Below are 25,137 nucleotides of genomic sequence, written 5' to 3' on the forward strand. Positions count from 1 at the left end.
TAATTTTTGGTGTGTTTCAAAGTAGATAACACCTATGGTAAATTTCCCCTTTTATATTCTATGCATGCCACTAACTATACTAACTAGAGTGGAGTAAATATGAGCTCTTTCCCCATTATTGTTTAATGCTTTCCTTTTGAGTAATATTCTCAATGAAATACACAAACACGTGAAGGATCATTGAGTGTTGATGGATAGAATAAACCAGGATAACCTCTTGTCTTAGTTAGGGTTTCTATTGCTGTGAAGAGACACTATGACCATGACAACTCTTCTTTTTTTTAAACTCTTGAAACACAGATTTAATTTTTTTTGAAAACTTCTAATGTAAGATACATAAAGCAGTCATAATAAAAAGCCAGAATATTTAGGAAATTATTTTTCATATGTCCTGCGGGTGAGATGCTGGATGGGTGTGCTGTGTATGTGTCCCCACCCTAGTGACACAAGAAGAGTAAGATGTTGCTTTATACTCAAAACAGACACTAGCCAGATCAAAGGTAAACTACAGTTATATCACTTCTTAATTTATTTCTTAACATATCTGAAATGCAGACATACTTAAGAAATTTCAAATCTGGAACTACATTGTCTGAAAAAACTGGGCTTATTTAATTTTGGGCCTAGGTGTATATGAGACATTTATATAACTTAGACAAGATATTTTACTTCCCATCTTGTATGTGTCCTCTGTCATTGCAAATGGAACTTGTTATAGAATGGACTTTTCTTTCAGTTTTATAACAATGTATCATATTCTGCATATGGATATCAATATATAATCCAATGTCACTAAAGTGTTATGTCACAAGATACAATACCACTCATTTTCATTTGCTAATTTTATTCTTAATAATGTAATCAAAGGGGCTGGAGAGATGGCTCAGCAGTTAGGAGCACCAACTGCTCTTCCAGAGGACACAGTTTCAATTCCCAGCACCCACATGGCAGCTAACAACTGTCTGTAACTCCAAGATCTGACACCCTCACATAGACATACATGCAGGCAAAAGCACCAATGCAAATAAAATAAAAATAAATAAATTTAAAATAATGTAATCAGCACCTCTTTACATTTTGTCCATTTAGACAGTATTGTCGTGATCAGGTACTGCTTTCTTCAATCATCTCCTATGGTAAGGTGTCTATGTCGTACCACAATATTTTATGCTAGACTCACCAATGTTTCTAAATAATTTATCCTTTTTTCTTCAGTATTCGTAGGGATTGAACACAGGGTTTTGTGAGCATTCTAGGCAAGTGCTCTCTCCCTATTAGCTGCATCTCTGATGTAATTTTTTAAATTTTAATACATTTGTTTATTTATTTTACACCCTGGCTGCAGGTGCCCCTCCCTTCTCTCCTCCCCTCCCCCAAGCCCTTTCTGTTCCCACTTGTAGATGTATTTCTAAATGGTCTTATTAAATAAAAAACATGGAGCCAAATATAGGGGTGAAAGCCTTAAAGAGATCAGGGAAACAGGGAAAGCCACCAGCCAACCTTACCTCACCAACTCTGCAGCTTCCAAATGCGAGCTACTTCCTGCTTACCCATGCCTTTATTGCCTTGCTTTTCTGCCCTCTCATTGGCTCTTAGCCCAGCTACCTCACTTGTCACTGTCTGTCTGTACAGACCTCCAGGTCTCTATGGTTGGTATTAGGTTGGTTAAAGGCGTATGTTACCAAGCTTGGCTTTGTTCCCTAGTATGGCCTTGAACACATAGAAACCCTGCCATAAGTGATCGGATTAAGGGCGTGTGCTGCCTGACTTTGTTTACTTAAAAATGGCTGCCCTTTTCCCTCTGATCTCCAGGCAAGCTTTATTTATCAAAGCACAAATAAAATATCACCACACCCACCTCCCAATCTACTCCATGGCAAGTCTTATAAAGAAAACATTTAATTGGGGTGGCTTGCTTACAATTCCAGAGGTTCCGGCCATGATAATCATGGCAGGGAGCATGGCAGCATACAGTCAGACTTGGTTCTGGCTACATTTTGGCTTGCAGGCAACAGGAAGTTGACTGAGACACTTGGTGGTATCCTGACCATAGGAAACCTCAAAGCCTGCCCCTACGGTGACACATTTCCTCTAACAAGGCCATAACCACTCCAACAAAACCCTATCTCCTAAAGTGCCACCTCTTATGAGATTATGGGGTATAATCACATTCAAACTACCACAATAAGGAACATTCTTTTCCTTCCAGAAGGTCCCACATCTCCCCAGGCAATCCCCAACACCAACATCCTAAGAGGCAACCATTCTTTTAATAGCTTTTACTATAGATTAAGTTACACTATTCTACAAATTACATAAATGCAGTGTGTGCTATGCTACATAAGGCTTTATCTTTAGCACATTGTTTCAAAGATTAATCCAGGCTTTGTGTGAATCAGTACTATGTGTTTCCATTGCTGAGTATATTCTATTGTAGATATACATCAGTGTCTTTACATATTGTATTACTACTGGATTCCTGGACTGCTTCATGAGGCTACTATGAATACAGTTCTATGAACATTATTCAAAACTTTTAAAGATTTTTTTCTCTTAGGTAAGCACATGCAGGTAAAATTGCTGGGCTGTGGGCTAGGTAGACATTTTAAGAGAAATCTTTCATTTCTTTCCAGTGTGTTTATCATTATTCTATAGGAAAGCTACTCATTTTTAAAAATTTGATTCATATTTTGTTGGAAGCGTTTACAAGTTCTAGAGTTTCCTGTTGAAGGTTTTAGGGTTTCTTAAGTTTAGGGTCCTATGTGCAAACACGGATGACCTGACTTCTTCCTTTGCTGTTTCGTCCTTTCTCTCTCCTGCCTTCCTGCTCTAGCACAGACTTCAAGCACTATACTGAATAAAAATAGAGATAATAAACACCTTTGTCTTACCTCTGATTTTTGAGGAAACACTTGAATTTTCCTGCAGTCGGGAAAAATGTTGGCTATCGGTTTATTTATTATGTTGAGGTTTGCTGTTTCTGTTGTGAGCTTCTTTGAGGCTTTTATCATGAACAGATGCTAAACTTTGTCAAGGGTCGTTTCTACCTATTTGACACAGAGAAGCTGGAGAAGCAGGAGGTGGGGGAGGAAAGAAGAGGGGTGGATACAGTCAAAGTACATGGTATACCTGAGCTATGATACTGATCACCATGTATAATGAATACACACCAATAAAAACCAAAATGACGGGTACCTTTTCTAGAGCAGGGATACCACTTCCCAAGCAACTTTACCAAAACACTAAGTCTTGGCTGATTTGCATTCTTTTCAACATTTGGGGATGACAGGCTTCTTACTTTTCATCAGTTTCGTGGTTATTCCTGGTAGTTTTAATTGGCATTTCTCTGATGACTAATGATTTCAAGTGGCATATCTTTTAAAATAACATGTGACTTTCCTCAAGCTATAATAAAACATTTGGTGAGGAGCAACCAGAAGGAGAAAAGTTAGTTTGGAGTACAGTTTGAGGGGATTCCTCCCATCGTGGTCAGGAGGAGATCACAGCAGGAGCAGAAAGCTGCTGGTTTTATTGCACCCATAGCAGAAAGCAAGGAATCGAATGCTTGCCTTTTCTTTTTTGATGAATTCCAGGTCACCTGCCCATGGAATGACACTGTTCACATTTTCAGTCCAATTTCTCACTGAAACTAACATTATCTAGAAGGTCCTTCACAGATGTGCACAAATCTGTTTCCAAGTGATTTCTATATCCATCAAGTCATTGCAGGCATGTTTGTTGGGGGTGGGGGAGCCCCTGCAGGTATCACAGTCAGCAGGGAAACCAATAGAGAAGAGGTGAAAATGAAAACTCAGTAGAGACGGTGTTGGTCAGTCAGACTAAAACAAAACTTCTAGATTCTGATCCTGTGCTTCAATTTCCTTAGACATTTAAGCACAGTAAAATTTTAGAAGTGGGGTCTCCAGGTGACGATTCTCATAACAAAGTTTCAGGATGGCTACATTGAAATTCCTTTGCAAAACACACTACTATAGCAAAATACACACCTGAATCATTTATCATAAGAATGAGTTCTATTGACTGGGAAACAGTGTTCAGGGTTAGGGCAGAGAGAGGAAGGATTTGTAGTAAGCATAAGGATGGATTCTATTGTCAGAGGATGCAAAGCACATAGAACTTCTCACAGAGACAAAGCCCAGGATTAAGGCCTAAATGATTCTCAGGATTTTGGGGAAATTCAGGTGAAGGCTGACTCCTAATAGAATAGCAAAGGATAACTAACTAGTTTGTATGACCATTTTCACTCCAGCATTCCAGGTGACCAGCTGTCCTTCCTTCCTTTGAAGAAAGTAGGCCCTCTGGTAAGTAGGCTCTTTTGTAATCCTGGCTCCTCAATGCGTTCTGTAAGCTGCGAATCCTACACTTATTGAATCAATATGAGGAAAGTAACAAATTTACCTTCCTAGATATACCCAGTCCTGTGCTTTACTAATTTGCTATGCATTTCTTAATGCAACCAATTTATAATTAATCATTATATTAAGGAATTTACTTAATGTTAATAAAGCACATGTAGACAATTTACATCTCTTACCATCTTCTTTCTCCCATAGACTACACATATGCACATTTTTGGAAACCCAAAGAGCCATTGATCTTACTGTTAAGGATCTGTACCTGACTTTGAGAAGGAACTGAACACTTCATAAATTTTCTATAAAATAGTCTATAAAGGACTTGGATTTATGCAGTACTTTAAGGGACAACTTTTCTATGGGATATTTGTACCATTATAGTATGTGAATTATATATATACACATTGCTGGAGAGATGGCTCAGCAATTGAGAGCACTTGCTGCTCTTTCACCAGACCTGAGCTTGGGGCTCAGCACCCATATGGCAGGTTACAACTATCTGTAACTCCAGCTGCAGGGGATTCAGCACACTCTTCTGGACTCTGGGCAATGCATTCAAATAGTGCACATACATGTGCGCAGGCAAAGCACTTCTACACAGAAAATAAAATAAAATACATCTTTAAAAAGAAAAGAAAAATAACATGTGAACTGGAAGCTTGTCTGTGACTAGAGATGGGAAACAAACATGCTCCAACCTGAAATGAAAGCCAGGAGCTAGTTATTCCTCCACTTCCACTTCCATCCAACAGGAAATTACTGGAAACCAAAAATAGACTCCTTTACTTTACAAAACTGAAGTCCACAAACACATATTAAATAAAAATTTAAAGAATTAAATAAGTGGCAAGGTACTGGAAAGGAAAATGATGAGATAAACACTTGTTCGTGCTACTACTAACTGTAATATCAAGCCACAGACCAGCAGAGCCCAAGTGTCTCCTGAGGTAAGAGGATTGTTCTGCAAAAGGGAACTGGAGTCCACACAGCACAGTCATTCAGGCCAGAGCCAGCGCTCTAGAGTGGCGGAGACTACCTCATATTTTCAGTTGAATTGTTGACTTTTCATTGTATTCCTTATAGACAGTGTGTTACACAGGGGTATTTCATGCGAGTGTAAACTACCCACTGAGAATATTTCCTTCATGACCCCCTCCCCTCCCCTTCTCACTATCCCCTCAGATTTCTTTGTTACCCTGGGCAGTTTTTGCTGCTACTCTCCTGTCATAAAATCTTGAAACCATAAATGAGAGAAGTGTAGAGTATTTGTGTTAATATTCTGATCCGCCCCTTGAAATCTCGCCCCCTGGGGCCGTCCCGCATCCTGACGCTGAAGCCTCTTAAGGAAATACTCCACCCCTTTCTCGCTCTCTCTCATCTCCCACGAGGTGTGAACCCCTCGACCCCCCTCTCTCCCTTTCTTGTCTTTCCTCTCTCCCCTTCATCTATTATAATAAACCATTTCCGCCCGGATGTAGTGGTTGGGTTGTGAATATCCACCTGCCGCCCTGCCGCCACGCACACATGGGGTGGGTCACCTGCCAGCCCATCCCTGCATCTGCCCAGCTTGCCAGCATGTTTCTCTGTATGCACGGGGGCACCCCGTGCATATATCACAACATTGGTGCTGTGACAATTTGTGTGTCCGTGACTCAATTACTTAACATCACCAAGTACCGATCTTACTGACAAAGTGCCGCGAAGTCTTACAAGATAATGCCACTGTTTGGTGTAGAGATCTATCCAGGACGAGGTGGCTCGGAATCTGAGACGTGTGTGTGTGTGTGTGTGTGTGTGTGTGTGTGTGTGTGTGTGTGTTCTTTCTGCAACTGGACTGTGGTGGAGTTATTGTGGACTTTTTTTTCCCTTCAGCTTCTATCTTTACACCAGTTTTGTATTTTTTTTTTTTTTTGAATTAAGCAATCTTAATACACTTCATTTTCGGCCATGTGGCTCACATGCACTAATCCACTACTGATACAGCTGTATGCATTTCCAGTGCTCATGATTTCATACTGCTCTGATTTGCACTAATTTTTATTCATACTGTGAATGAACACTATTCTCCTTTACCCTTCCATTTATTATAAATTTTTAAACTGATTATTTTAGGATTCTAATGTATATTCGTTTTTAAAGGAATAATTAATAGACACTAACTCCTTTCACAAACTGCAACATTCTTTTTTCTTTCCCATTGTCACGATGCACTCTGGGCCTGTTGAATTAAAAAAAAATAATTTTATGTGCATGTTTGTGTGCTCAAGTGTGCATGTGCCATGTGCATGGAGGAGCCTGAGAAGGCCGGAAAAGGCATTGGGTACCACAGAACTGGAGTTCCAAGTGGCTGTGAGCTGCCATGTAGGGGTTGGCAATGGTACATGGGTTCTCTGCAAGTGCTCTTAACCTGAGCCGTCTCTCCAGCTCCAAAGACTTTATTTTTATTTTATGTGTGTGCTTTGCCTGCATGGATGTATGTATACACGTGTGCAGTGCCAGCAGAGTTCAGAAGAGGGCATCAGATCACCTAGAGCTGAAGTTACAGGTGGCTGTGAGCCAAACATCTTTAAAATACCATTAGTCTGTCAGTGGGTACTGGGAGAAAGGAGACACTGCCCCAAGCTGTCCCCTGTAGCAACCCTGAGTTCTTTACAGAGACCTCTCAAGTGAAGCTGGTTTCTTGACTGCCGCACTAAAAGGATTTCAGGATAAATCATTATTAGCCTGTATTAACTTATTAGTGTTACAAGATTTTTAACAGATTTCAGCACATTAGTAGAAACAGACACCAGAAAGAGTAATAGGCACTTGAGAGCCACACTTGTATGCCTTACAATCACCATATATATGATCTGGATGGCTTCAGAAGTTACATCTTGTAGCACAGCTAAGGGACAGTCCACCCTTTCCTGAGGTACCTGAGAGGATTACACTCTGGTAAGGAACAACGTGGGTCCTAAAGATTGCACATGGGTTAAGGTATGTCCTCTACTGCAGGTGGAGTTTATAGTTCTGCCTGTGAGCTTCCTACAAATTCAAGGCTTGTCCAGCTGTTCCAGCTTATATAAACCAATAATAGAGAAACTTCTTTTTGTACATCTAAGTGTCCAGGTGTACTCAGTTATATTCTAAGCTGACTTCTAGTTTAATATATTTAGGGGGTGAAGATCACTGAACAATACTTGCAGGAATTAATGAACACCATGGAAAAGAACTTTCTTGATAGAAATACTCAAAGTTGTTCAGTAGTTTCAGTATCTAATTTCTATATTACAATAATGGTGCTGTTAATATTCTTGTAAAGAAATGTTGAAGTGTGAGTGCTACGGAGACATTCCAGTTATCTGACTTTCTTTAGTGAGTGGTGTTTTCCACTCTTTCTTGGATGGTCCTTCACTGCACCAAGCAGTAGAATCCAGTGCTCAATCCAGTCCTACCTCTAAAAAGATTCTCTTCTGCCTTTGGGAAACCAAGTGATTACACCAGGTACAGTGACCACAGGAACTGTCTGAGAAATGCACTGGGAAGGGAGGCCAACGCCTGCTCACAATCCCTCACCTCAGCGCAGCAGGAGCATACACTGGTTCACTTTAGACCTTCAGGCCAGCTGAAAGCAACCTCAATCTGTGGCTTGTGGAGGCAGGGTCACTGGATTGCTTGAAACTAACCCACACCATCAGGACAGGTAATAAAGTAGCTGATGGAAGCTACAAGTTCATTGTCATAGTTTGGGGGCAACAGATAACTGGAACTAACAGTCATCAATAGCAGCTCTCAAGATTCTCCTTGCACCATCAAATGTCTTAGTCACACTGATGAACCACTGAAGTACAATCTTTTAGCTTTACCCACTGACTGGCTGGAGAGACCTGGCATAACTTTACCTTTCCAGTCTGACTTGTGATAAATCTCTATATTAAAACAAAAATTTCATTTTAAATATTTTATTTAATTTTGATTAATATCATGAAATGAGTAGCTTTGGCACATCAAATGTTTGACTGAGAAAAACATGTTACATTTGTATCCATTCTACCTATGGCTGGCCAGATATTTATTTTAAAATTATCTGAAGTTATAAGAAAAGTATAAAAACTAATCTATAGCATAACTTCTGCATGCATTCTATTAACAGTATCTTATAGCAAAAATACACAAAATAGCATTTCATTGAGTAATGGCTAAAAAACCAAGGAGCAATGTTACCTCAGGAACAAGGTGCTTATTATACTAACCAGGTACATCATAAGCTCTTCTCAAACCTTGGAAATCCCCATCTCTTATTACTGATCCCAAGGAATTTAATTTGTTACATTTTGACTTGAAAAATAAATCAACTTAAAAGTCTATATTCTAAAGACACCATGTGAAACCTTTTCACTTGGTCTTTAAAATGCAGGTGGAAAGAGGAATGCACCACCATTTGCCAGGAATGCACTAGCTGAATATGCCTGTGGTGCCCCTGGAGGGCACACTGCTGAAAACCTCTTCAGTGACACCAACACCGCAGGCCTCCAACGCGTACTCTGTCAGGTGATTATCAGACACAAAAGCTGCCACCTTCAGAGTGACAGACAACATAGGGCTTTTTACTTGAAAATACCCTCCATGTAACTTCAGTCTAAAACTTTCCTCGTGTGCTTTATACATTAAAATTATATATTAAAGTTCCACAAAAGAAAGTAAGTGTGAAAATTAGTAGCTTTGCAAATATGTGCTACTGATTTCTAGTACACACCTAAACTCTTTCCCCATGGTCTAGGGATCACTGAGGAGGAGCGGGTAGGAAGGTTGTAGGAGTCACAGGTGGTGATGACTCCTGGGAAAGTTTCCCAGCCACAGGAGAGCAGCTCCACATAAGAACTCATAGCTATGAGACAGCAAGCACAGGGTCTTCTCAACAGGACAACATTCCAGCATGGAGAGGGCACGAAGGGGCATGGAGTCCTACCCATAGCCCGGGAACTCCAGCAATTGATAGATGCTGGGACAACGAGGAGTCCGTTGTTTCTAAGGATAGACTCCCTAAAAGCTCCACCATGTTTTAGTACAAGACACATCCAAGAGCATATGGGTAGCGCAATTGAACTTGATGGACTTAACAAAACAGGGGATACAAGTTGTATGAAGGGGGGTCTGGAAATAAGGGAGAGGAGGTAAATATGATTAAATGCATTGTATGAAATTCTCAAAGCACTAATAAATTTAAAAAGAGTCATAGAAGATAACATTTAAGAACATTACCTAGTTTTACACTGGGCAGTATTGATACTGTTAAGAGGGGTTATACACTAGCACATATTTCTAGTACATGTGAGCTCATTCAGCACACTAGCATTTAAGTACTAATAAAATGACCTTTAATCATGTGATTCAATTTAAGCCACAAGTCTTATTTAGAAATTCACTTATCTTGTGAGAATTAGTTTAAAAGTGAAATGTTACCTCAGGAACTCTGAAGTTCCGAGTAAAATTACAAAGCCTGTACAGCATAACTCTCATCTTACTTACTTTGACACAGAGCCACAGTCCCTCTGTCAGTTTCTCAGCTGGAGAGTCAAGGTCTCCTTGAGGAAACTCTGAGATGCAGACACTAACTCATTGGCTCAAAGTGTCAGCCAGTCTATGTAAGCACTGTGGAGGTTGGCTTGCTTCTTCACATTCTCTCTCACCCTCCCTCCCAATTTCTTCTGAGACGGTGTTTCATTTAGCCCAGGCTGGTCTTGAATTCAGTTTGTAGCTGAGGATGACCTTGAACTTCTGATTCCACCTTCCAAGTGCTGGGACTTCACAAAAGTGCTACCATGCTAGTAGAGAATTTTCAATGGAATTTTACTCAGATCTGTCAATGGGGTCCCTGAGTCTATTTGAGTGTTTCACCCCTCGCTTCCGGAACACATAGTTGAGATATGTATGCATGTATGTATGTATATGTATTTAGCAGCTGGCAGAATCTTCACATTGAGATTTCAAGTAATTCAAGAATACAAATATAGGAAAAGTTTCCATTCAAATTATTTTTTCAGCCGGGCGTTGGTAGCACACACCTTTAATCCTAGCACTCAGGAGGCAGAGCCAGGAGGATCTCTGTGAGTTCAAGGCCAGCCTGATCTACAGAGAGAGATCTAGGACAGGCACCAAAGCTACACAGAGAAACCATCTCGAAAAAACCAAAAAATTTTTTTTCTTTTTCTTCCACAATGCTATTACTTTTAAAATTTTATGAGTGAGCTTTTAAAACTCATAATCAAAATTTTAAGATAATTTTTATTCTTTTTTTTGTAACTGAGACCTCTGATGTCTAGCCATAACAGAATATTAAGTTTAACTATAAGCTACTTATTCAAAAATAGGTATAAGGACTTCTTATCATAATGATAGAGTTTTGAACATTTGGTAAATACTTTATTTTATGCTTGAAGAAACTATTAAAACTAGAAAGGAAGCTGGGCGGTGGTGGCGCACGCCTTTAATCCCAGCACTCGGGAGGCAGAGGCAGGCGAATCTCTGTGAGTTCGAGGCCAGCCTGGTCTACAAAGCGAGTTCCAGGAAAGGCGCAAAGCTACACAGAAAAACACTGTGGGGGGGGGGGGGGGGGAAGGGTTGGGGATTTAGCTCAGTGGTAGAGTGCTTCCCTAGCAAGCGCAAGGCCCTGGGTTCCGTCCTCAGCTCCAGGGAAAAAAACAAACAAACAAACAAACAAACTAGAAAGGAAAGAGTAAGCATAAACACATTCACGAAATAGTAATAATTCCTGTATCTAATTTGTGGTTTCCTATTTTTTAATTTTGAAATTTTTTATTCAAAAGTATGAATTACTTCATTGTACAATTACAGAATAAAAAATCTATTACAAATAAAAATATATGCTAATGCTAATTTTGGTAGACAATATTAAAAACAATAAAACTTCTCTTAAAAAATGTTGGAGGTCCAACTTGTACATGCTCCCAATCAGAGCTGTCCATCACCTCATTTTTATGGTACTTAATATACTTTGTGTTCAAATTAAAGTAAGACATATAGGTATTTATTTCCTTAGCCTCATAGCAAACAAAGTCCCAGAAATCAGGTTGTTTGTCCTGTAGTGAGCCACAGAAATATTGATACTAACAATCTATGTTCCTGTATGCACTCATCTTCAAGGACTCAGTGATGCTTTCTGTACTCATCTCGCTTAAAATTTAAATGTTATCTCCAACTCCACATTCCCCTTCCATAATTTATCTTCCTACCCTGAACTCACCAGATCTCATTCCTACTTAACACACCCTCTAAGAGACATATATATCTGCTTATTTTCTGCACCCCTCACTACATTCCCTCCAAGACAATTTAGCTGTATTTAATTAGTAGGAATTGAGGGCCCAGTGCATGCATGCATGCATGCAAAGAAAGGGGGGAGGCTAATTACAGACAGAAATGGAATGAGCTATTTTTATTATTAGATTAGTATTTCTGCAAAATCATGTTAGTTCATTCAAGAACATAAACTGTCTTTCACCAAATGGGAGTTATGTGAAAGAAATACAAAATGCAAAAACTATCTGCTCTATTAAAAATAGAGAAACAGAAGGCAGTCATAAAGGCTGTGCCTTGCTTTCTTCTACAGGAAGAAAACACAAATGAGTGTGACCATTTCCTGCTCTGATGAAAGGTTAGCATCAGCCTTCTAGGCACTCGTCAGCGCCTCTATTGCTTGAAGCAGCATGATACAGTGAGAGAGTAGAGGAGGACAGCGACTGTGTGAGCTATAGGTCTTTAAACCTGACTCTTCAGGCTACTTGAAGTTCTGTGAAGACACAGAATGAACCACATTAAAAAAACAAAACAAAACAAAACCATTTAGCTTTATTTTGCTGAATAAAATCATATATCACAAGAGTATTTTCAATTATGTGATGGCTCAGAAAATGTGTATAAATTCAGAGAATGTTGCCATTTTATGCTTCCAAATACTGAGAATTTAAAGTTTCCATTGAAAAGAAGAAAACCTATCTCGCGATATTCCAATTATATATTTTATAATGAATTCGACTCACTGCTTCCTGGACCTAATAATTCCATCAATAGAAGATTGTCTCTTCTGAATCATGACTCTAGGAAGAAATGGTGATATTTTTGCCAATGTTATTTAAGAAACAATAAGACAATGGGCCCATTATGCTTGCATGCATTGGTCACTCCATGCACAGCAACTGGGATTTGAAGGAAAGATAATTAAAATGCATATAAATATTAAGATAAAATCATATGCTTTTCATTCCAGAAATGTAGGAATTAAAATGCATATAAATATTAAGATAAAATCATATGCTTTTCATTCCAGAAATGTAGGAATAGGAGGGAGTATATAGTTGTGAATTTTATAGTGCGTTAGGGCCAAAAATTGTCAAATCAATTCTACAAACTGGACAAGGCAATGTTATAAGGGTTCCTACTTAATGTGTCAAACATAGATTAAAAAAAAAAAAAAACTTGGCCTTTAAAACATATCCTGATTAGATTCTAGTACAAAAAGCACAAAGAACTGTACCGGTCTAATTGGGGGATGTGAAAATATTTGGTAGGCAGTCACAGTGGCACACACCTTTAATTTTAGCACTTGGGAGACAGATGCAGGTAGATTTCTGAGTACAAGGTCACCATAGTCTACACAGTGAGTTACAGGACAGCTAGTACTACACAGAAAAACCCTGTGTGAAAAAATAAGAATTAAAATAAGAAAATATTATTTGGTTTATATAAAGTACAAAAAATTTCAATTAAATAACATAATTTTTGGCACATAGGTAAGGTAGTTAAATATACCAGTTCAAATAAAACCAATATAAATAACCTACTTAAAAAAACACGCCTTTTGCCCAAGTCCACAGTATACTTAGGGAGAGTTCTATAAATAAATGAACCAACAAAGCACTAAGTACATATTATTCTATACAGTACTCTAGTATGTGCCTGTCATCTGACATGCTACTGTGCAATCTGTGAAACATAAAACAGTAACTTTCACAGTTGCTGACCTTTAGTAGGAAATATTATAAACACTAGGTGCAATTCTCTCCAAGATTAGCATCTTAGAACCTACACATCCAACATAAATCAAACTCTGGTATAATCTTGTTATAAGATACATATCCAGTGATGCTGTATAGCTGAAGATACATCTGAAATGTTTTAGAAATACACATGAAGTCTCATTACACTGTAGTCAAAATTCATTTCAATCAGCTTTAGACTTTAAAAGGAACCCATTAGTCTTAAAATATCAATAGCTTCCAAGATATTTAGATCTATATTAAAGACAAGAATTTGCTGCCCTGAGATTAGTCAAATGAATGGGAACCATAAGCTATGAAGATTAACTCCAAAAAGTGCTTCAAACCTGCTTCGAATAGTGGGAACAGTACTAGAACATAATATACAGTTTCCTAAGACAGGTGTATGAAAACAACAACAAAAAAACCCAAACAAAACTCAAACCTATTCATTTCTTATAGTCATTCCCATTATAACTTTAACCTTTCATTTTGAGTTTTACTTTTTTCATATTTTAAAAATCCAGATTATCTCATATTTGGCCCATTAAATAAAATGAGTATTTTAAATTTCAGACACTAGAAATTTGAAAGAAGTACTATTTAACAAGGCTTAAACATGTAAACTTGATCAGAAAGAGTATAACTTTTGAAAATGAAAGAAAAAGAAACTTATAGGCCACCCCTGTCAGAAAACCAGGAAGGCTGATTACAGATCTCTTTCCCTCTGCTCTCATCCCCAGCTCTGCAGCAGAACACCTGTGGCAACCTTCCCTGTCTCCATCCCACTCACTGTCCCCATCTCCTGTGGATCTCAGATCTTCTCTAACCTCCCTCCCCCACTCATTGCTTTGTCCCAGTGCCTAGCCCAGCAACCACCCCATGCTAACCCAAGGGTCCCTCCAGCCAGGGAAACAAATAGGCTGAATGTAGATCCACATCTTCTTCTGCTCCTTCAGATGCAATTCCTCCAGCTCTGGAGCAGGGAACCTGCTGTGGTCCCCCTTTCCTCTCTGACCTCATCACAAAGGATCACAAAGACCATCTCCCCCAACCTTCCTTCCCACAACCTATCCCATTATCCCAGCCTCCAGCACCAGCAGGCATTCATTGGGAACACAAGAGCTGAGCAGGGCCAGGGAAACAAGTCCACAGAAATTTTTCTACCAGGCAGCACACAGTCACCACGACCTCCTAAGTACAGGGAGGAAGCAGAAACCAAGGAACCAAACAATTACCCAACAGAGACAAAACCAGCTATCATGACCCAGACCTACAATTATCCCAATCCCAGATGCCTAGACATCAGTATAAAAACATAATCAGTAACAGCCAGGACAATATGTCTCCTCTACAGGCCAGCAACCCGACCACAGCAGGCACTGGATACTGCAACACAGCTGAAGTCCAAGAAAAAAAAAAAACACAAAACAACCTGTATGAAGATGACAGAGGCCATGAAAGAGAAAATGATTACATCCCTTAAAGAAAACAGGAAAAAACAAAGAGTTGAAGGAAATGTATAGAATAAAACTGTTCAAGATCGAAACATGGAAAGAGAAGCAATAAAGTAAGCACAAACTGAAAGAAGTCTGGAAATTAAAATTTTGGGAATTCGGACTGAAACTACAGAGGCAAGCTTCACCAACAGAATACAAGAAATGGAAGAAAGAATCTCAGGCATTGAAGATATGACAGAAAAAAAATGGACACACTGGTCAAAGGAAATGTTAAATTTTAAAATCTCCTGACAGAAAACATCTAGAAATTTGGGACACTATGAAAAGACCAAATCTAAGAATAAGAACAGAGGAAGGAGAAGAAATCTAGCTCATAAGCACAGAAAACATTTTCAACAAAATCATAGAAGAAAATTTTCCTAACTTCAGAACTTCATCAAAAAGATTAGACCAGAAAATAAAGTCCCCAAGGCAAATAATAATCAAAACATTAATTGTACAGAGCAAGAAAGAATATTAAAAGCTCCAAGGGAAAAAGACCAAGTAACATATAAAAGGCAGATCTATTAGAATTACACCTGACTTCTCAATGGAGACTCTAAAAGACAGAAGGTCGTGAAAGATGTGCTGCATCCTCTGTATTAAAGGGTCACAACATTAGGAAGGTTGAGAGAACGAGAAAGAACATCCAAAGTAACAAAATCAGAAATGAAAAGGGAGATATAACAACAGACACCAAGGAAATCCAGAGAACCATAAGGACAGACTTTAAAACTGTACTCTACCAAAATGGAAAATCTTAAAGAAATGGATAATTTTCTGGATAGATACCACTTACCAAAGTTAAATCAAGATCAGATAAGCAATTTAAGGTACCTCTAACTCCCAATGAAACTGAGAAGCTTTTGTAGAGCAAAGGATACGGTCAACAAGACAAAGCGACAGCCTACAGAATGGGAAAAGATCTTCACTAACCGAACATCTGACAGAGGGCTGATATCCAGAATATATAAAGAACTCAAGAAATTAGACATCAAAATGCCCAACAGTCCAATTAAGAAATGGGCTATAGAGCTAAACAGAGAATTCTCAACAGAGGAAGCTCAAATGGCTGAAAGACATTTAAGGAATTGCTCAACATCCTTAGTCATCAGGGAAATGCAAATCAAAATGACTCTGAGATACCACCTTACACCCGTCAGAATGGCTAAGATAAAAAACACTGAAGACAGCTTATGCTGGAAAGGATGTGGAGCAAGGGAGCAAGCAACTCCTCCACTGTTGGTGGGAATGCAAGCTTGTACAGCCACTTTGGAAAATAATATGACGCTTTCTTAAAAAATTGGGAATCAATCTCCCCCAAGACCCAGCTATACCACTCTTGGGCATATTCCCAAGGAATGCTCAACCATACCACAAGGGCACATGCTCAGCTATGTTCATAGCAGCATTATTTGTAATAGCCAGAACTTGGAAACAACCTAGATGCCCTTCAACTGAAGAATGGATAAATAAAATGTGGTACATATACACAATGGAGTACTACTCAGCAGAGAAAAACAATGATATCATGAGGTTTGCAGGCAAATGGATGGATCTAGAAAAAATCATCCTGAGTGAGGTAACCCAGACTCAGAAAGACAAACATGGTATGTACTCACTCATAGGTAGATACCAGATGTAAAGCACAGGATGACTAGACTGCTAATCACAACTCCAGGGAGGCTACCTAATAAAGAGGACCCTAAGAAAGACACAGGGATCGTCCAATGACAGAGAAATGGATGAGATCTACATGAGCAAACTGGACGGGGGGTGGGGGGGTGGGGGTGGGGGGGGAGGTAATGAAGGGCAAGGGTTGAGGGAAAGAGAGCTTAGGGGAGTGGGAGATCCCAGCTGGATCAAGAATAGAGAGGGAGAACAAGGAAAGAGAGACTATGATAAATGAAGACCCCATGGGAATAGGAAGAAGCAAAGTGCTAGAGAGGTCCCCAGAAATCCACAAAGATACCCCCACAATAAGACTACTGGCAATGGTCGAGAGACAGCCCCAACTGACCTACTCTGGTGATCGGATGGCCAAACACCCTAAATGTCATGCTAGAAATCTCATCCAATGACTGAGGGAACTGGATGCAGAGATCCACGGCCAGGCCCCAGGTGGCAAGAAAGAGGACGGATTGTGTGAGTGAGAGATATTGAGACCATGACTGGAAAAAGCACAGGGACAAATAGTCAAACTAGTGGAAACACATGAACTATGAACCAACAGCTGAGGAGCCCCCAACTGGATCAGGCCCTCTGGATAAATGAGACAGTTGATTAGCTTGAACTGTTTGGGAGGACCCAGGCAGTGGGACCTGGACCTGTCCTTAGTGCATAAGCTGGCTGTTTGGAACCTGGGGCCTATGCAGGGACACTTTGCTCAGCCTGGGTGAAGGGAGGAGGGGACTGGACCTACTTGGACTGAATCTACCAGTGCAATATGGCTGGATACAGGATTGACTCACAAAAATTAGTCGCCCTCCTATATACAAATGACAAATGGACTGAAAAAGAAATCAGGAAACACCTTTAACAATAGCCTCAAATAATACAAAATATCACGGGGTAACTGTAACCAAGCAAATGAAAGACTTGTATGATAAACATTTCAAGTCTTTGAAGAAAGAAATTGAAGAAGATATCAGAAGATGGAAAGATCTCCCATGCTCATGGATAGGTACAATTAACATAGTAAAAATGGCCATCCTACCAAAAGCAATCTGCATATTCAATGCAATCCTCATCAAAATTTCAACATAATTCTTCACAAATCTTGAAAGAAAAATTCTCAGCTCCATATGGAAGTACAAAACCCCAGATAGCTAAAACAATCTTAACAACAACAACAACCATATGTGTCACCATTCCTGTTCTCAAGTTGTACTACAAAGCTATAATTAAAAAAAAAAAAGCACAGAAATGGCATAAAAATAAACACAGTGATCAACTGAATCAAATCCAGATACACTGAACCTGATTGAAGAGAAAGTGGGGAGGAGCCTTGAATGCATTGGCACAGGAGACAACTTTCTGAACAGAATGCCAATAGCATAGGCCCTAAAGTCAGCAATTAGTAAATGAGAACTCATTAAATTGACAAGCTTGTGTAACACAAAGGACACCGTCAGTAGGACAAAGCAGCAGCCTACAGAATGGGAAAAGATTTTCCCCAACTCCACATCTGATAGAGGACTAATATCCAAAATACATAGAACTCAAGAAACTAGTTATCAAAAACCAAATAATCCAATTAAAAAGTGGGGTATAGATCTAAACAGAATTTTCAATATAGGAAACTCAAATGGCTGAGAAACACTTAAACACATCCTTAGACATAGAGTTAATGAAAATCAAAACTACTTTGAGATTCCATCTTACACCTGTCAGAATGGCTAAGATCAATAATACAAATCACAGCTCATGCTGGCAAGAATGTGTAGCAAGGGGGAGCACTCTTCTATTACTGGCGGAGTGCAAACTTATACAGCCACTGTGGAAATCAGTATGGTGGTTCCCTCAAAAGTTGGGAATTGATCTACCTCAAGATCCAGCTATATCATTCTTGGTCATATACACAAAGGATGCTTCATCCTACCAAGATACTCTTGCTCAACCATGTTCATTGCTGCTCTATTCAGAAATTGGAAACAGCCTAGATGTCCATCAACAGATGAATGGATAAAGAAAACATGGCACATTTATACAATGGAATATTACTAAACTATTTAAAAAAATGACATCATGCAATTTGCAGGCAAATGGATGGAATTAGAAACAAAGTCATCCTGAGAGAGGTAATCCATACCTAGAAAGAGAAATATGGTATGCATTTCCTTTTATCTGGATATTAGCTGTTACGTGTCAGTGCCTTATTCAGCCATTATCAGGCTTCCTCCTACAGCAGATGGGAAATACAGAGACCCACAGCCACACGATATGGAGAGAGAGAGAGAGAGAGAGAGAGAGAGAAGGAGACAGAGAAAGGGAGGCATATGCTTTGCACATAGCTTAAAACAAGATGTCTCCAGCAAATCCCTCTCCTTAGAGCTCAGGGAACTCTGCAAAAGAGACAGCGAGTTTGGGGGAGACAAAGGGTATGGAGGACACCAGGAGAACAAGGCCTTTCCTGAACAAGGCTGATACGAACTCACAGACTGAAGCAGCAAGCCCAGGGCCTCCACGGGTCTGCATCAGGTCCCCTGCATATACTACAGCTCAACACTGTTCAACACTTGACGGACTCCTGAGTGTATGAAGAGTGAGTGTCTGACTTTTGTCTGCTCTTGGCTCTTTTTACTTTTCTGCTGGCTTGGCTTGTCCAACTTCAATGTGATGGCTTTTATCTTATTGTATTTTATTTTGTTATGTTTCCTTGCTGTCTCTTAGAAGCCTGTTCTTTTCTAATGAGAGACAGAAAGGGAGTGGATCTGGATGGGAGAGGAAGTGGGGAGGAACTGGGAGGAGCAGAGGGAGGGGAACTGTACTCAAATTATGCTGTATGAGAAAAGAATTTGTGTTTAATAAAAGGCGAAAACAAAAAGAAACAAAAAGAAATTTAATTTGGGAGAAATCACTTAATCATCCATAACATTTTAATTACTGTCATATATGTTCAACAAATAAATTATACTCTGTTAAGCTTTAAAAAAATGTATTTTAATCTCATTCCAAACAAAATTTCTAGATACAAATACATCTCATTCAAATCATTTTTAATGAACATTCTGCAACTTAAATTATAAGGATTCAATATTTTCATCTTTTATAACATCAATATATTATATATTTAATATATAATATAAACACAATACATACACATAGTCAGCAGGATTACAAAGTAATTTTTAAATTTGATCAGTATTGATAAATATTTTTAGATTAAACGTAACTATGTAGAATCAAAGAAATAAAATACAGCAGGCTCAAAACAGTGAGACTGCAGTGTGTTCAAATGGCCAATCATTTGAACACAACTTTCACGCTAGGTGGCACACACTTTAAAACAATACTCCTGCTACTCTCAAGGAGCAGTACTTGTAGACATCAGGCATTTATATCTTCATTCAATTTAAAATGACTATGCAGCTTTTCGTACTGTAATATACAGTAGCTTTCTCTTCCTTTCTGTTGGATTTTTGTTCGCTTGTTTGAAGACGTATATTACCAACAGAAGTGACTTTAGTTCCTTCCCTCCCCTAGAGCATGGCTCAGTTTGAAGATTGTTCTATAGGCAGCAACTAGAGTAATAACAGTACCACAAGACCATGAAGAGTCACCAGGAACTGGAGTCCTAGAAGTCGGAACGACTGCTGGAAGTTTGCACTGTAAACCAAGGTAATCAGAAGGATCACCCCTGCAGATAGCCCTCTCCCATTAGTTAATACAGTGAATTAGATTCCAATGCCACAGTGTAACAGTGTAACAACCTATCCTGGGATTTTAACTAGTACAACATGAATTCACCCTGAGAGTACAGAGGATGCATTCGCAACAAGACACTCCAATAATTCCTTTTCTCTTTTGTATTTGCATTCTTCTTTTGTCAACCCTTCAAGGGCACAAATATCTGAATTGAAAGTGTGACTTGGATATCAGTTTTTGACTGAAATTCATGCCACTGTCAGATATTGATGATAGAAAAGCCCGAAAAGGCTTGTAGAAAAGAGGCAAGCAGCAATCCACCATGTCAAAAATGACAGAAGTCCTCGAAAAAGGAGAGGGGTGAAGATGGTCTTTAAGCTGCTCAGTGCCACTGTGATCTGTGTAACAGTCACCTTCATCTTCCCGTCAGCTGACGGCAGTTCAGAGTAGATGGAGTTGGAAGGGAAGCTATCCACTGGCGAGGGAGACACAGCTTCTGGATAAATCCCCCAGGAATGATTCCCTAGAATAGTCAAGACACAAAACAACAAACAGAAGAAAACCTGAAACCCCAACCCATGTTAGAAACTCAAAAGTTTAGTGATACACTCAATCATTTTAAGTTGAAAATAAAGTAATAATTTTGCTTTTGCTATCTGTTAAAAGATCATAATTAATGGAACCATATTACAGAGTGTTTTTCAAGTAAAAATATTAAAAAACCCAAGTGTGACAAGGCTCTTAATTCACTGCAGTAGAATCTGGAAATCCATAAGCTATGAATCGACCACCTTTACTAACAGAACAGACTCATTAACTTCCTAGAAATCCTTTCTGCCTCTACAGCATCACAACAAATGTCTTTCTGAGAAACTACGTATGACGTCAATGGAAGCAACTGCCAGTGGCTGTTAGAACTGGTGTCATCCTAAGCTTTTCTACCTCGCACAGGATGTGACTCACACATTGTAACTGAACTACCTGCCCAGTGTGGAACACAGCTCTAAGGCACACGTATACTTATCATCAGTTCCACCCTATCAGTTAGCCTACTCGGATCATACTTCAGAGTTTCTTGGCACTTCTAAGCCTGCACAATGGCAGGCTGCCCAATCTAAAATAAGAGAGAGAGAGAGAGAGAGAGAGAGAGAGAGAGAAACAGGGCAACAATGGGCAGTTCCTGGGCACTACCACCCAAGCAGACTTGACAGTCCAGACCTCCCTTATTCCTAGAAAATCCTGCACCCTTTTTACATAAGTTACCTAGAGTCAAACTATACAATCCTGCAGTCTAGCCAAGTTTATAAAGACTTTGTAGTAATTTAAATGTTAGGCACTAACAAACCTTTAATTTACTTGTTTCTACACTAATATCTAAACAAGTGCTTACCCACATTACTTGAGAAATCTGGGAATTAACATTAACATAAAACCCTTCTAATCAGAAAATAAGAAAACCATATACACCTGAGCTTCTAGAATCAAGACCAATCAACTCCTATGGATAAGTCTTTCCCCGATTCCATAAAGCTACAATGACGACAGCTGGAATGTCATGAGGTGCATTTCTGGGCTAGTAACAGCAAAGGAATTAACTATAGGTAGAAAGCAAGGGGTGTTTCCCAGGTGCCATGGCATGCCTACCTAGTGTTTTCAAAAGCAGAGTTGTGTGAAGCAGCATTACCAGCGGTGCCACATACTGCAGGGCAATGACACAGAGGTAATAAAAGACTCGAGCCACCTGCAACCAACAACATGCTTAAGTATCCAATACAGCTGACATGGTACGAGTGAGTTAAACTTTCATAAAATCATCTAACTGAAACGTCTATAAGTAATCCTTTCATGAGAAGAAAGCTAGATATGATTCATTTACATTTTGTTATATATGTACCCTGACTTTAGAAAGGCTCAACCCAAAGATAAGCTTTTGGAATTTGAAAATATTGCAAAATTGTTTAAAGAAACTTTTCAAAGGTAAAACAAAATACTAAAATCTCTATGGAGAGCTACTTAAACATCATAGTAACTATGACAGACAGGCATGTATAACATGAAGTCCTTATAAATAAAAACACTAAATCTTCATTCCATGTGAACATATTTGAAGTTAAGTTTTGAATAATACGTAACATATGAAACATAAAGACAAAAAATAGAGGCCCAACATTATAGTTAATATAAAAAGAAAGAGGACTGGATTACCTCTTTCTTCTTCTCTAAAATCTCTGCAAGTATTTAAAATTCCCATGGAAGCTCATGGAAGAATGCTAAAAGGAATGATCCGAGGCACTGAATTTCTACTCATGATGTCTGGACAACATACCATAAAGCCTTTCTGATCATTAGACAGGTCCCCGGTCAGCAAACGGGCTTGCCACAGCTTTGCAGCATCCACCTGTGTTGACACTTAGAGCACCAAAGGCAGGAAAACAAGCCAGATCCCTATTCAGCACCAAAATCCCGTAAGATCTCTGACAAATGTCAGCTTACGGCTTCCCCGCCCCCTTTACTGTAAGGACATGAGATGGCTTGTGCCATTTTTGTTTTCATTTTGACTGTTACAAAACTTACCATTTTCTGTAGCTCAACTGTACTTATTCGGCCTGCTTCTTTCTTCATTTGATCTACGCATTTCTGGGCCAAGTTTAAATATGCTTGCAGGTGACTTCGCATCATGGCCAACCGCAAAGCACATAACAGGATTATTAACCAGAGTCGCAGGGTATCAAATGTGGCTTCTGTCATTCTATAGATCAAAAAGTTGATATGTGCTCTCAGGGACCACAATACACTAGCATAGTAGTCATGCCACTGTTCACCACATAGAATACAGGAAATCTCTACTTCCTTAGAGTCAACTGGTAGACCCGAACAAGAGTTCCATTCTGCCAATAACTTATTTAATGGCTCCACTTGTGTAAAATAATTAACCAGATAAATGTACAATGAAAGCACAAGTCACAACAGAGCCCTCTTTCTATCTACCTATATCTATGGAAGAAATGTAAGCTATAGCACAGGCAGTGAGTCTCAATGCTCTTAGAGATGAAAGAGTCCCTAAGGGGGACCATAGGTAACCACCAAACTAATCAAGTCAATGACTTATGTAGTGGTAGCTGTTCCAACTCTGACCTTGAAGCACCACCCCAGTGAGGCAGCTGGTAACTGCCACACCTAGCTAGGACCTGCCCCTGGTGTGTGGCTGAGACAGGAGCCCTTAAGACCCGAGATCCAGACGTGCGGGCCTCTTGTTTCCTTATGATCCTGGATGCTGGACTGTAGACCAAGTCAGAGTTCTCCACAGAACCCTGCTGGACTGCACCTCACCTCTCCCGGATCCTGTAACCAAGCCCTTTACTGGCTGTAAGATACCCCAAAATAAACTTCCTTTTAACTATCAGATAAACTACGTGGAGTGGCCTTGCTAAATCCCAGCATTAGACTCATCTATAATTTGCTATAGTTTTGTCTGTTTATATACTTACTTGATTGGGGGGATTTCAGTCTATTCTATTTTTAATTAGGACCACTGAAAACTAAAAGCATCCTTACATATTATATTAGATACCTCAGATTTCTCTAAAAGCCGCTTAATTAACCAATTATGCTCTATGCAGTGCCTTAACACTGAGTTTACAATTTTAACACATCTTTTAGCTCAAGATTAGAGGGAGTTGGGGGGTGGATGGGTGGGGAGCAGAGACAGGTGCATCCCTGAAGCTCACTGGCCAAACAGTCCAGCCAAATCAATCAGCTTCAATGATTCTCTGCCCCAGAAAAATACTAGCATATTGTGATCTAAGAAGGACACTGATATTGACACTGGCACTCCATATGCATGTATACACACTTATCTCACACACATGTACCCCGCCCCCCAGCATATATACATGCACACACCTTCACCTCCACATACAATTTTTTTCCCTTTTGTGTGTTTCTATCCATTCTATCATCTATTTCAGAAAGCATCTTCTTAGTTATAGCTCCTCTTTGGGAAATCAGTGTATGCACGTCAATAGTCATGCTAAGTACCTTGGGATCATGCTACAGATCAGAGTAGTAGCAAGCTTGGTCCAGTTACTACATCAAATTACTCAAAAGGTAGTCCCTTTCAAGCAGGAATCAGTTCTTACAAAACAACAAAACCTTTAAACCTTGAAGGATAGATACCAGAAAGTCTGTCTTCAATACCAAAATATTTTAAGCTTTTCCTAGCAGTCTAATTTCTGGAAAGATATCCTAAGAGTATGGTTCTCAGGCCTGGCTTTTTATGTGGGTTCCAGGACCTGAACTCAGGTCTTTGTGCTTACACAGCTGTCAACTTTACCAACTGAGCCATCTCTCCAGCCTGAAAAGATGAAAATGATAATAACCTATAGCAATTCACAATAGTTCTCCCCTCAATATCTTCCATTACCACATCATCCCTTTGTCCAACAGCAAGTGCCTGGAAATGTACTAGAGGTGCTATGGAACAGCATGCTGTTGAATAGGGAAGGACAAGGAAAGGCAGAGAAGACATCAAAGTGTGATTTTGTTTAACTGTCAGAAATGGGAACGAGACAAAAACTTTCTAATACATAATCTTTTGTTTCCTTTTTCAAGGTTATGAATGCACATGGATATAAAACTCCAATGCAAAGGCACTGTTGTCTAGAAAACATAAATACATAATATTTTAACAATACATTTTCACTACAATAAGAGACAAATGAGCAGTCACATAGAAGTAACAGTATACAGGATGTAAGGGCATCTGCAGCCTTGAAGCTTTCCAAGGGGCATCTAGAAATCTGTTCCCTACAGTATGGAACAAGAACTGACTGGTAGCACAATGAAGATGGCTATTTC

The 25,137-nt window shown here is 39.4% G+C and overlaps 1 protein-coding gene across 7 annotated transcripts in view; it reads right to left on the reverse strand.

Moving 5' to 3' along the window:
* Positions 1-19,553: 19,553 nt before the first annotated feature.
* Positions 19,554-25,137, reverse strand: part of LOC128106520 (transmembrane protein 161B) — an 83,783-nt gene continuing 78,199 nt past the window's right edge. For 6 of the 7 annotated variants that reach the window (XM_052732065.1, XM_052732068.1, XM_052732063.1 and 3 more), the window contains 3 exons: positions 22,855-23,029; positions 21,925-22,021; positions 19,554-20,803 (listed from right to left, as the gene is read on the reverse strand). In XM_052732065.1, coding sequence (XP_052588025.1) covers positions 20,529-20,803; positions 21,925-22,021; positions 22,855-23,029 — 547 coding nt within the window. In that variant the 3' untranslated portion in view covers positions 19,554-20,528. The remainder of the gene's footprint in view (positions 20,804-21,924; positions 22,022-22,854; positions 23,030-25,137) is intronic. The other variant, XM_052732066.1, reaches the window with a different exon arrangement.

Source organism: Peromyscus californicus, unplaced genomic scaffold, assembly GCF_007827085.1.
Source record: "Peromyscus californicus insignis strain IS unplaced genomic scaffold, ASM782708v3 Scaffold_9__1_contigs__length_137607984, whole genome shotgun sequence".
Classification (NCBI taxonomy): domain Eukaryota; kingdom Metazoa; phylum Chordata; class Mammalia; order Rodentia; family Cricetidae; genus Peromyscus; species Peromyscus californicus.